Source organism: Poromitra crassiceps (genome assembly GCF_964638095.1).
Source record: "Poromitra crassiceps genome assembly, chromosome: 26".
Taxonomy (NCBI): Eukaryota; Metazoa; Chordata; class Actinopteri; order Beryciformes; family Melamphaidae; genus Poromitra; species Poromitra crassiceps.
In genome coordinates, this window is record NC_139640.1 from 9790355 (window position 1) to 9803129 (window position 12775).

At 43.8% G+C, this 12775-nt stretch overlaps 1 protein-coding gene across 1 annotated transcript in view; it reads right to left on the reverse strand.

The window, feature by feature from the left end:
• lipeb (lipase, hormone-sensitive b) overlaps positions 1 to 12775 on the reverse strand; it is a gene marked incomplete at both ends in the record, with an annotated part of 62821 nt that overhangs the window by 25937 nt on the left and 24109 nt on the right. Inside the window, 3 exons of the mRNA XM_083661158.1 lie at positions 7590 to 7742; positions 9341 to 9526; positions 12550 to 12695. Of these exons, the coding sequence (XP_083517284.1) occupies positions 7590 to 7742; positions 9341 to 9526; positions 12550 to 12695 (485 nt within the window). The remainder of the gene's footprint in view (positions 1 to 7589; positions 7743 to 9340; positions 9527 to 12549; positions 12696 to 12775) is intronic.

Sequence of the window (12775 nt, forward strand, 5' to 3'; positions counted from 1 at the left end):
ATCGGCCGATATTGGCCAATAACGATAAAAAAATATCTGCAATATTGGCCAATAACGATAAAAAAATATCTGCAATATTGGCCAACATATCGGCCGATACCGATATATTATATCGGTATCGGCCGATATGTTGGCCAATATTGCAGATATTTTTTTATTATGTATTTTTTTTAGATATACATGTTGTGTACATTTGATTTTTTAAAGTTATATTTTATATTTGTTCTATTTGTGTTTTTCTTTTTCTAGTTATTTATCATTATTAAATCCCCAGTGAAGTTTACTGTTTTAATTGCATTGATGTCATTTTGGACAACAAAGTTGATTGATAAGCTGTAAAATATCCTGCCTATACATTACATATCTCAAGTCATGTCAAGTCATATCTTTGTCAAGTGTTTGATATTTGAGGGATCATTGCAAAAACATGGTGTAATATAATGTGTAGATATAATATTAGAATATCAGCCGATATATCGATATCGGAATTGTTTTACTCCCTAATATCGGTATCGGCCTCAAAAATCCAGTATCGGTCAGGCTCTAGAAATGAGGGGGGGGGGAAGGGGACGTGACTGTGCTCAAATAAGACAGGAAGGAGAGGTGAAAAAAGGATAGCAAGTGAAAGGAAATTAATTAATATTAATTAATTAATTAATATTAATTAATATTGTGCAATATTAGAAAGATGGAAAAGAGGGATGAAAGAAGAGAGAAGAGCCCAGAAGGAGGAGAGAGAGGGACAGTCTGACACGTCTTCCATTAAGAGCCTGGGCTAATCTTTCTCTACGGGTCTGTAGCATCCTCCGTTCATCTGACATGACAGTTGTGTTCAGTGTTCACCCCCCTCCTCAGATCACTCTCCTCAGCATCCTCTGGTTTCCTCATAGCCACAGAGATCAAGGCAGCCCGTGTCCTTGTCTGACAGTGGCTATAAGTAGCCATGCAGTTGCCACATGCCAGACAGATGCCCCACATGAGTGCAGGACAGAGAGAGGGGGAGAAGAGTTGAAATAAACCCATCATTCTCATTTAGGATGAATCAGGCTTGGAGGTTTGAATGTTGCTTCCAGCTAGTACTTTTTCTCTGGTCACTCATGTCAATGTGAGTTCAAATTGTTTAACAAAATAAGTCTTAAGTAGATAAAAGGCGTTGGAACACTCAGGCTCCATTATGCATTTATATATATTGTATGACGTTTCAGCCCTCCGGCCTTCTTCAAGATCAACAAGATAAGTGTCACAGAGTGCTTTACAGAGCAACACAATACATCAATACTACAAGAGACACTGAGGACGCATTGAGATCCAATCGCGCAGACCACATTCGGAGGTGGTCCGGGTCACATGTGACCACATTATTTTGTGTGTCTGAACGCAATGTGACCGCCTACTTAATTGACGTCCTCTGTGTTTGTGTCACTTCCATCATTTGAATGGTAAATGGTAAATGGACTGCATTTATATAGTGCTTTTATCCAAAGCGCTTTACAATGTGCCTACATTCACCCATTCACACACCGAGGGTGGCCAGCTGCCACGCAGGGTGCTGGCACAGCCATCGGGAGCAATTTGGGGTTCAGTGTCTTGCCCAAGGACACTTCGACATGGTGACTGGAGGAGCCGGGAATCGAACCACCGACATTCTGATTCGTGGACGACCCGCTCTACCTCCTGAGCCACAGCTGCTCATTAAAGTGCGTCTTGGGAAAGGGGAAACACTGGTTGTAGTTGTACATCATTGTGCTTGTATGACATCATTGTATGACATCATTGTGCTTGTATGACAGCAGAGACGTGATGTCAGTTTACAAACATTGAAGGACACATTGAAGGGCAATAAGAAGATGCTGATATTGTATGGCCTATAAGAGCCATGTGATACATAAGACTATTATTACTATGTTAGATATTCTACTGTGGCCAGCTGCCCCGGTAAGATCATGACATGACATGCCATGCTAAAAAAATATGTTTGTTTCTATATTCTAATGTTTAAACAATCATTCAATCATTCATATAGTGCGTAACGCGTCATCATTCAGAAACCACGCCCAAGACGGGGGAAAACGGAAACCCCCCCTCCAATCCTGGCGTTCTCCTATGTCGTGTGCATGGTCGGGCGTGGCACAAAAAGATTGTATATATGGAAGACAAACACTCCAACTTACTTCATTGACAGCAACATCCACATTTTTCTTCTCGCCAATTCTCAATGGCTTCCTTGTTTTGCTCAGGAGTACAAGCCGATTTTTTACATTTGTTGTCTGCGCAGCCCCACCACACAACAGCTTTTAGCTATGTTTAATTCAAGGAAAATTACGCTGGTGTGTGGAAATGAACGGAGCTTTTCCCCCGTGATGGGCGTGGCCTATTTCATGCAGTGTCTCTATGTAACGTTTCTGTGATCATTCAATCATTCGTATAATAATAAGTCAAGACTAGGCACGTTTTACTGCCTTTCTGTCTCCCGCCAGTTCAAAACATTGTGTTTATTCAGCGGGCAAGCGAGACACGATCACAAGTCACTGGTCACTTGAGACGCGTGTGGAGAGACAATCTAATGCCAGACCTGTCCACTTGTGATCGGATCACAGAAGACATGTTAATATCAGGTCTGACAGACATGTTAATATCAGGTCTGAAAGACATGTTAATATCAGGTCTGAAAGACATGTTAATATCAGGTCTGAAAGACATGTTAATATCAGGTCTGAAAGACATGTTAATATCAGGTCTGAAAGACATGCTAATATCAGGTCTGAAAGACATGTTAATATCAGGTCTGAAAGACATGTTAATATCAGGTCTGAAAGACATGTTAATATCAGGTCTGAAAGACATGTTAATATCAGGTCTGAAAGACATGTTAATATCAGGTCTGAAAGACATGTTAATATCAGGTCTGAAAGACATGTTAATATCAGGTCTGAAAGACACGTTAATATCAGATCTGAAAGACATCTTAATATCAGGTCTGAAAGACATGTTAATATCAGGTCTGAAAGACATGTTAATATCAGGTCTGAAAGACATGTTAATATCAGGTCTGAAAGACATGTTAATATCAGGTCTGAAAGACATGTTAATATCAGGTCTGAAAGACATGTTAATATCAGGTCTGAAAGACATGTTAATATCAGGTGTGAAAGACACGTTAATATCAGATCTGAAAGACATGTTAATATCAGGTCTGAAAGACATGTTAATATCAGGTCTGAAAGACATGTTAATATCAGGTCTGAAAGACATGTTAATATCAGGTCTGAAAGACATGTTAATATCAGGTCTGAAAGACATGTTAATATCAGGTGTGAAAGACATGTTAATATCAGGTCTGAAAGACATGTTAATATCAGGTCTGAAAGACATGTTAATATCAGGTCTGAAAGACATGCTAATATCAGGTCTGAAAGACATGTTAATATCAGGTTTGAAAGACATGTTAATATCAGGTCTGAAAGACATGCTAATATCAGGTCTGAAAGACATGTTAATATCAGGTCTGAAAGACATGTTAATATCAGGTCTGAAAGACATGCTAATATCAGGTCTGAAAGACATGTTAATATCAGGTCTGAAAGACATGTTAATATCAGGTCTGAAAGACATGTTAATATCAGGTCTGAAAGACATGTTAATATCAGGTCTGAAAGACACGTTAATATCAGATCTGAAAGACATGTTAATATCAGGTCTGAAAGACATGTTAATATCAGGTCTGAAAGACATGTTAATATCAGGTCTGAAAGACATGTTAATATCAGGTCTGAAAGACATGTTAATATCAGGTCTGAAAGACATGTTAATATCAGGTCTGAAAGACATGTTAATATCAGGTGTGAAAGACATGTTAATATCAGGTCTGAAAGACATGTTAATATCAGGTCTGAAAGACATGTTAATATCAGGTCTGAAAGACATGTTAATATCAGGTGTGAAAGACATGTTAATATCAGGTCTGAAAGACATGTTAATATCAGGTCTGAAAGACATGTTAATATCAGGTCTGAAAGACATGTTAATATCAGGTCTGAAAGACATGTTAATATCAGGTCTGAAAGACATGTTAATATCAGGTCTGAAAGACATGTTAATATCAGGTGTGAAAGACATGTTAATATCAGGTCTGAAAGGGCTTGTTAATATCAGGTCTGAAAGACATGTTAATATCAGGTCTGAAAGACATGTTAATATCAGGTCTGAAAGACATGTTAATATCAGGCCTGAAAGACATGTTAATATCAGGTCTGAAAGACATGTTAATATCAGGTCTGAAAGACATGTTAATATCAGGTCTGAAAGACATGTTAATATCAGGTCTGAAAGACATGTTAATATCAGGTCTGAAAGGGCCAAATATTGACTTGTTTTTGTTGTTGTTTTCAGGAAGGGGGTGGGGGGGGATGAAGTGAAGTGGATGACAGAAAGCAATGGATAAAATAAAAATAGCACCAGTCTCAGAGGATGACATGGAGCCAGTCTTGTTTAAGCCACATTGGCAGTTTAAGAAGGGATGAGAGAGCAGAGTGTCTCTATCAAGTTTGCAGGGATTAATTACACAATAATTATCTTAACGGTTCATTACGAGCCAGCCATGCTATTGACTGAGTTGAGAAACTCAGTCTGGTAACCCCCTCTGCTCCCAAGTGTCAGTCTCCTCAACACTTTAATTAGCTGGGGCTCAATTACAATTAGCCTGAGAAAACAGGGCCAGAAGTTGACATCTTGGAGGAGGTGAGAGGAGGTGAGGGGGAACTGAGCTGGGCGATCGCTGTGACGATACCGGCTCAAATCCCGGAATAACAACACCTGAGCCAGGTGTGTGGTGTAGTGCTGACAATACTTGGAAAGCAGAAATGGCACATGATGACATGAGCAAATTGCATCGCCACTTTCTGCATTTCACTTGACTGTTCCGTTTTGTCTGATTCATAGATGGCGCCAAAATAAATGTTAAAGTCGAGGTGAACCCGTTCGTCACGTGCATCTGAGTCCGTTTCAGACTGAAAACAAATTGAGAGACGGACCATATACGGTGTCGATGATTTCATTTGACAATTCTGAGGACTGGCTTTGGCATCGGCCAATCCTGGCGTGTTCCACCCCCAAATCGGGTGGGATTCAGCATGTTGTCGTGCTACGCGAGTGGGATCCACGGAGTACCAGGCAGCCACCGGCTTCGTGCGGAGCGAGCGGACAATCCGATGCATGGGTGCTGCCCGCCCGCCTGGAATCTCCGAGAGACGACCCCTGACAGCCAGGGAGGCTGTCAGGCTCGGAGGCGCGCGCCATTATCGTTATAAATGTAAATAATATTCCTGGAATGCGTGTTTTAACGAGCCAGTTACCGGTACATTTCTTTGCATTCTTAGACATTATTGTTTTTGTTTTTTGTTCATGTTTCAAACAATTGGCCAAGTTAGTAGTTAATTTATGGGATAGGAATTCTGCCAGATGACAGGCACTAGGCGCCATTTTCTCTTTCTGTTGGGAGAGAAAATTATCCTGAAATGAAGATTTGATTGACAGCTGCATGTCGTGAAATGATTGGTTGAAATGGGGTAGAAATTTGATAGTACTAGGTGACGTCAGCAAACTGTACATTACTGTTATCAATGAAATCTTGAAAAATGAACTTTTGATGTGAAAAAGTGTGAAAAACTCAAGAAATTAGATTTTTGTGATTTGTTTTGCATACATTATTAAATAGGTGCACTGCATACCCAGGTATTTGAACTAAAATAAAAGAAAAGTAATTTTTGGGTTCAGCTCGACTTTAAACCAAAGTCAAATGACTACTTGATATTATGTGATTACTCTCACTTGGCAGACTTCCCTCCCCTTCAGGGAGAGAAGTCTGGCTGCATGGAAGCAGGTTGCTGGTATAAGTTCTGCCATTGGTGGCGACCATTTCAGTCGCCAGCGGAAGAGAATCCATTTCCGCTTCCTGCAAGCTCTGCCATTGGCTCCGACCCGCTCTGACAGAGCAGCGCGACCATATATGGATTTCCTTTCCGCTCGCTCCGTGAGGAATCTGTCCATCTCAAATGCCTCAGAAGCCGAGCGGTCGCTCAAAATGTCACATGTTGGGATGCTGAATGAAATGAGCTAAAGGGAGCTACACTGTGCGGACTGTTTCTTTTATGCCATCTTCTTTTGGTCCAGCACCTGTCTTCACAATGTAACAAAAACACTTGGTTCGGACTTTCAGGTGTGAAAACACCCTTAACTCATTCAGGGCCAATGACGTCTTTGACATGTTATCAGGAATAGCCCAGAGGGCCAATGACGTGTTTGACGTGTTTTTGTTTTTATTACTGCAGCGCGTAGTTCAAACACTTCCTCAGCCTGTGACATGGTATCAGGTCCCTAGCATCTAAGACAACACGTGAACAAACACATACCGCAGCTGTTGTTTTGAAATTGAGCAGGAGGAAAAGCAGAAAACGGATAAGGAGCTTGCCTTGTGCAGACAGGAGAAACGCCATTGAAACGCCCCTCGGCGCGCTGCAGGAGCTGGTCGCTTTCCTGTGTGCCAGCCGGGAGAAAACGGGAGAAAGTAATCCAGAGATGCGTTTGATCATCGGAGGAATGAGGAAATGATCGATCAGAGGGCGGTGAGGACGTGTTGAATAGCCGAGGGGAAAACGGGAACGATCAAATAGCAGGAGGATAGGACAGGGAGACATGGACGAGGACGGGTGGACCAGAACAAAACAAAATAAACACACGGCAGAAGCGGCAGTCACAGCAGCCCGCTGTCCGTTCTCAAGAGCTATTCAGTTGGTTCATGAAATCGCTGGGCTGCGTGTAGCCTGGGTAAACCCATCCCCCACGTGACCTGCTCTCAGACCTGTTCTCAGTCACTATGGTCTGGAATCCCACCATTGTTAAACGATTTCCTGCGGTTGTTGTGCCCCCCCCCCGATAGACCGCTCCATTACGCAACCATCATCCAACCAGTTTAGTGCACAGAGCACATGCGCAGTGCAGCAGATGGCGTCATCACTCTGCGACCTTTGTTGTTAGCGCATTAGCTAACACTTTTCATTTCAGTACTGCTAACACGCAAATGGTTACAACCAGCTACAACCAACCAAGCCCCCCTCCGCCCGAAATGTAAACAGACTCAGAGCTGGCCTACGGATCGATGTGTGATTTCCAGGTAAGAATATGTTATTCACAGGTATATGCCACACTATATATTATCTCAGAAACTAGCGTAATTGTGTTTGGTAAGAAACCTTAATGACGTGTTGTGAGGAATGAGGAAATGCCATTTCCTCATTTAACAGTGCTTGTCCCTCATCTAGCAAAGCCTTCTGCAGGCTCACCGGAATGAGTTTGAAATGGAGGGACAATAAAATTCCCCGCCCCACTGACATGATTGCAAGTTCTTGGTAAACGACACGATAACGTTTTGGATGTGTACCACAGCCAACGCACCGAGTTAACGTTCGAGTATGCACAGTCTCGCTGTCGCCGCTGGTCGGCGGCAAGGCTCCAAGTCGAGGGTGTGCAGAACCCTGCCAGCGCCTTGAGTGGAAAAACTCATCTACATCTAGTAAATAGTTCTACCATCTTACCTCATGGGACTTGGAGGTCTGGGCCACGAAGCCACCCCCATGGAAGTGGATCAGGAGGCAGGGAGACGCGGGGCAGCGCTTGGTCTTCAGCCCCAGCGACAGAGACATAGCGCCCCCCTCAGAGCGGGAGAGAGATAGCAGGGACTCGCTGTCCTGGAGAGACAGAAGGGGGGGGGGGGGGGGGGGGTTATAAAGATCAAGGAACAGAAGGAGAGAAAGTTGAATGAGATTAGATGTATTAGGAATACTAGATCAGAACAAAAGTCACATAACAAATCACTTTGCACCACTTGGATGAATGTCTACAGACTCTGTACATCTCAAACAAAGTATTTGTTTTGTTTGTAAGAGTTGATAGTTAGTGCTAGTAGCAACAGGGGCGGCTTTAGCTCAGGAGGTAGAGCGGGTCGGCCAATGACGCAAGGGTTGGCGGTTCGATCCCCGCTCCCTCCCAGCTGCTGTCGTTGTGTCCTTGGGCAAGACACTTAACCCTCCTTGCTCCCGATGGTGTGTAGGCACCCTGCGTGGCAGCCTGCTGCCATTGGTGTATGAATGGGTGAATGTAGACTATCTACTGATTGTAAAGCGCTTTGGATAAAAGCGCTATATAAATGCAGGCCATTTACCATTTAACAGGGCTCCTGTGAGAGGGATTAGCTAGCCATTTTGCAGCAGCTTGCTGCCGGCCAGTCCTGTGCTACCATAAATGCACACTAAAGCCCCTTTTAGATTGGCCAAAAATCCCACTAATATCCACAAACTACTGCCATTTTCTTCAGTCTAACAGTTGCCAAGCCAGGCCGTTGAGCCGATAGAGCAAGTGAGACGGGTTATTAACGCGCCGGCTCTGCGCGGTTGGCGATATAAATCTTGGCGGTGGTCCAACGCGATATTTTTCACCGCTGCTTCTTCTCCTCCTGTAGATGTAATTTATTTCCTGGGCCTTTTTTGGCGCGAGTCAGTGATTCACTGATTCCCACAGGCTGAAATTCGACTTACTTAACAGTTAATTACTTTACATTGATGGATTAGGCCGTTTCATGCAGGTATAAGTTCTGCCCACTGTGTGGGAGAGAACACACATATCCACACAGTGGCCATTCTATAGGCCTCGGATTCTGGAGGTATCAGCTTAAAATGGCAATGTACAAACACGTCTATTTGATTTTGCTTTTCTTTTGTTTAGACTTGTTCTTCATGAAAAGAACACCATTGTTTTGATGGAGTGTGATCAACGGCTGAATGTGTTTGCTGGTAGCACGTCTGGCAGTGGTTAGTGCCAGCCTGCAGAGGACATGGGAGGAGGGAGAGAAGGGAGGGAGAGTGGCAGCGAGAGGACGAGAGAGAGAGAGAGAGAGAGAGAGAGAGAGAGAGAGAGAGAGAGAGAGACACAGAGACAGAGACACACAGAGGACACAGAGACAGAGATTGATTGAAGGGGAGTCAATCTAGAAGGACGTGGAGAAGCTGTTTACTCTTGGAGACAGAGAAGCTATTGATATGCTGTTCAGTCTTTCAGACAAAGCCAAGACTGGTGCAGCAGGCCAAGGACAGCCTTAATATGACAATACATTAGGAAAAGAAAAACCTTTAATGACAGAATCTATGCAGCTTCTGTGTAAGATGGGTTGAAAACGAGCCATAAGGGGAAAACCCTGAACTTAAAGTAGGTCAGTCACCAAATACCTGAAGAGAAAAGCGACAACAAACTCAAACAGCTGATCAGCTTGATTAGGATGTTGTCTCATTACCTGTCCGTCACGCAGGTCGTAAGAGATCAGCCTCATCTGAATGGGGGCGGAGCCGATGTGTGCTGACGGCGGCGCGATGGTTACGCTCGTTCTGGGGTCGGCCACCAGGGGGAGGTCAAAGGGCACGGGAGGAACGGAGAGAGCACGGTTCACCTTGACCTGAGTGGACGTCATACTGGCCAGACTCTGGAGGGAGAGAGATATGACAGAGAGAGAGATGAGACAGATACAGAGAAAGACAGAAACAGAGGCAGACAGAGAGAGAGAGAGAGAGAGAGATAAGACAGATACAGAGAAAGACAGAAACAGAGGCAGAGAGAGAGAGAGAGAGAGAGAGAGAGAGAAAGAGACAGAGAGAGAGAGAGAGAGAGAAACAGAGGCAGACAGAGACAGAGAGAGAGAGAGAGAGAGAGAGACATAAGACAGATACAGAGAAAGACAGAAACAGAGGCAGACAGACTGTAGCTGTGTTTCCATTACAGTTTTTCGCAAAATAATTGCGATATTTCTACAACTTCGACAATGTACAATTGCGACTTGTAGGCGTTTCCATTGAAGTTGAGTTTTGGTCTGACGGAGCGCACACCTGAACGCAATTCCCATTAGCCTACCAGCAGCTGCCTGCCACAGTGGATCTGCCCCATATCCCGTCCCCTGCATGCTCAAATCCAACCAATGGTCAATGCAAATCACAACATGAAGTTACAACGCATATAAACGAGCCTGATTATCAATTCAAAATAAAATGAGTCGCAAAATGTTGCTGGCTGCGGTGAATGCAGTGAGCGCGACAGGCAGAGGAAAAAAGCCTAATAGCCTAATAGCCTACAACTGGTCCGATTTAGAGATGGAGGGGGGAAAAGGCTGATTTGGTCAATAATCACAATTTTGTGTAGCTATTATAATTATAACACTGCACCTGAAACGTGTGTAATGTATTACTCACAGTCACTGTATTCACTTCAGTCAGGAGCACGCACCGCACCGGTGTGTGCTTGCTTTTCATCCCCTTATCTCGCGCTGTGCCAAATGCGCGCACACAGGCAGCCTGTCACCATGGACCGATTTCTGCCATTAAACATTATCTATTTTATATATTTGCATAACACTCGTCTTTCTGCTAGCGTTGCTTCAAAGTTTTCCATTGCTGCAGAGGTTTTGCCACGGCTTATCGAACCGTTTCTTCCTCATTTTTCGCTGCTTTTCCAAAGCAGAATGGGTCACATGACGTGCTAATGCGAAAAAACTGTTTCCATTACACTTTTGCGATAAACTGCTATATCGACACGTCTGAAAAACCACCTCATGAGAGCGCAAAAACGTTTTGCGATATTTGGGAGGTTTTTCGAAATTTACGTGTTTCCATTACCCACTTTCTATTGCGATATTTAGATTTTGCGCATTTCTGATGGTAATGGAAACACGAGAGACAGAGAGAGACAGAGAGAGAGAGAGAGAGATAAGACAGAAACAGAGGCAGACAGAGAGAGAGAGAGAGAGAGAGAGAGAGGAAGAGAGAGAGAGAGAGAGAGAGACAGAGAGAGAGAGAGAGATAAGACAGAAACAGAGGCAGACAGAGAGAGAGAGAGAGAGAGAGAGAGAGGAAGAGAGAGAGAGAGAGAGACAGAGAGAGAGAGAGAGAGAGAGATAAGACAGAAACAGAGGCAGACAGAGAGAGAGAGAGAGAGAGAGAGAGGAAGAGAGAGAGAGAGAGAGACAGAGAGAGAGAGAGAGATAATGCTGAGATGGTGAGATGGTGCTGAGATGGTGCTGAGAGATGGTGCTGAGACTAACTGTCCCTCCTCAGCCACATCTCCACCAGGCTCAGACCAACACTGCTTCCCAAACACCAATTCAGGTAAACCAAATTATTAAACAATGCAAAGAAACCTACTTGGAACATTGGAAAGAAGAAACCAAAAATCAAAGTAGATTAGAATGCTATCTGGCCCTGAACAGAGATTATGAATTGGCAGAATATCTCTCTACTGTCAGAGATAGGAAGCAGAGACAGATCCTCACCAGGTACAGGCTCAGTGACCACCAACTGGCAATCGAAACAGGAAGACATAAGAAATCATGGCAACCAAAAGAAAATAGAACATGTGGTCACTGTTTGACAGGTGAGGTCGAGACGGAGATGCACTTCCTCCTACAATGTGAAAAATTCAAAACAGTTAGAGAAATGTTCTTTAACAAACTCGGCTCCCAAATCCCCCAATTCAAAGAGCTGGATGAGCAGTCCAGACTGGGAACTGTCCTGGGAGAAGGAAACACAGCAACTCTGGCTGCACAATATGTGTTAGCCTGCCACAATCTGAGGAACAGTGAGTGACCAACGCGCACACGCACACACACACACACACACACACACACACACACACACACACACACACACACACACACACACACACACATGCACACACACACACACACACACAGTATGATGTGACCTGTTGAAATAACAAACCCTCCATCAACACTCATACATGTGTGAACACTGTATATACTGTAACTGATATGTATCCATCTCAATGTTGTATTGTCATGTGTATTATTGTGTAATGTGTGTGTAATGTACGGTAATCATTACTTTTGTTTAATTGTTTTCTGATGCTTTGGCAATATTGTTGTCGTGACATCCATGCCAATAAAGCGATTTGAATTGAATTGAATTGATAAGACAGAAACAGAGGCAGACAGAGAGAGAGAGAGAGAGAGAGAGGAAGAGAGAGAGGGAGAGAGACAGAGAGAGAGAGAGAGAGAGAGAGAGACAGAGAGAGAGAGAGAGAGAGAGAGAGAGAGAGGAAGAGAGAGAGAGGAAGAGACGCACAGAGAGAAAGCGTGTGTATGAGAGAGAGCAAGTCGGGACAACGAAGAGAAAGAAACTGGATGAATAAATCATGAAGAATAGAATCAATTGAACTCAACTCTATATTACTAACTGCCTGTGGCCCAAAATGCATTCTGATAGGAAGGTGCTTTTACCAGAGAAAAGTAAAACATCCCATTTTAAAATTAAAATCATAGGGAAGCAGACTTTTCTGTGTGCATGGGTAGCTTACAGATGACTGTGTGTGTGTGTGTGTGTGTGTGTGTGTGTGTGTGTGTGTGTGTGTGTGTGTGTGTGTGTGTGTGTGTGTGTGTGTGTGTGTGTGTATGTGCCTGCATGTACACTGTGCAGACATATATATTCACAGTCCACTCACCGACAGCACCTCGGTCTCTGTAATGTTCCAGAAGGACTTCCAGAAATGGACATCCAGGTTCTGGGTGATGCGTTCAAACTCTGCCCCCCTCAACTCTGGGTCGATGGCGTACTTCCCCGAGGTAAAGAAAGAGCTGGCTGCTACACCTGGAGGAGAGAGAGGGTGGAGGAGGGAGGGATGACAGGATGAGGAGGGTGTAGATGATTGCTAGGTGCTCAAATGCAAA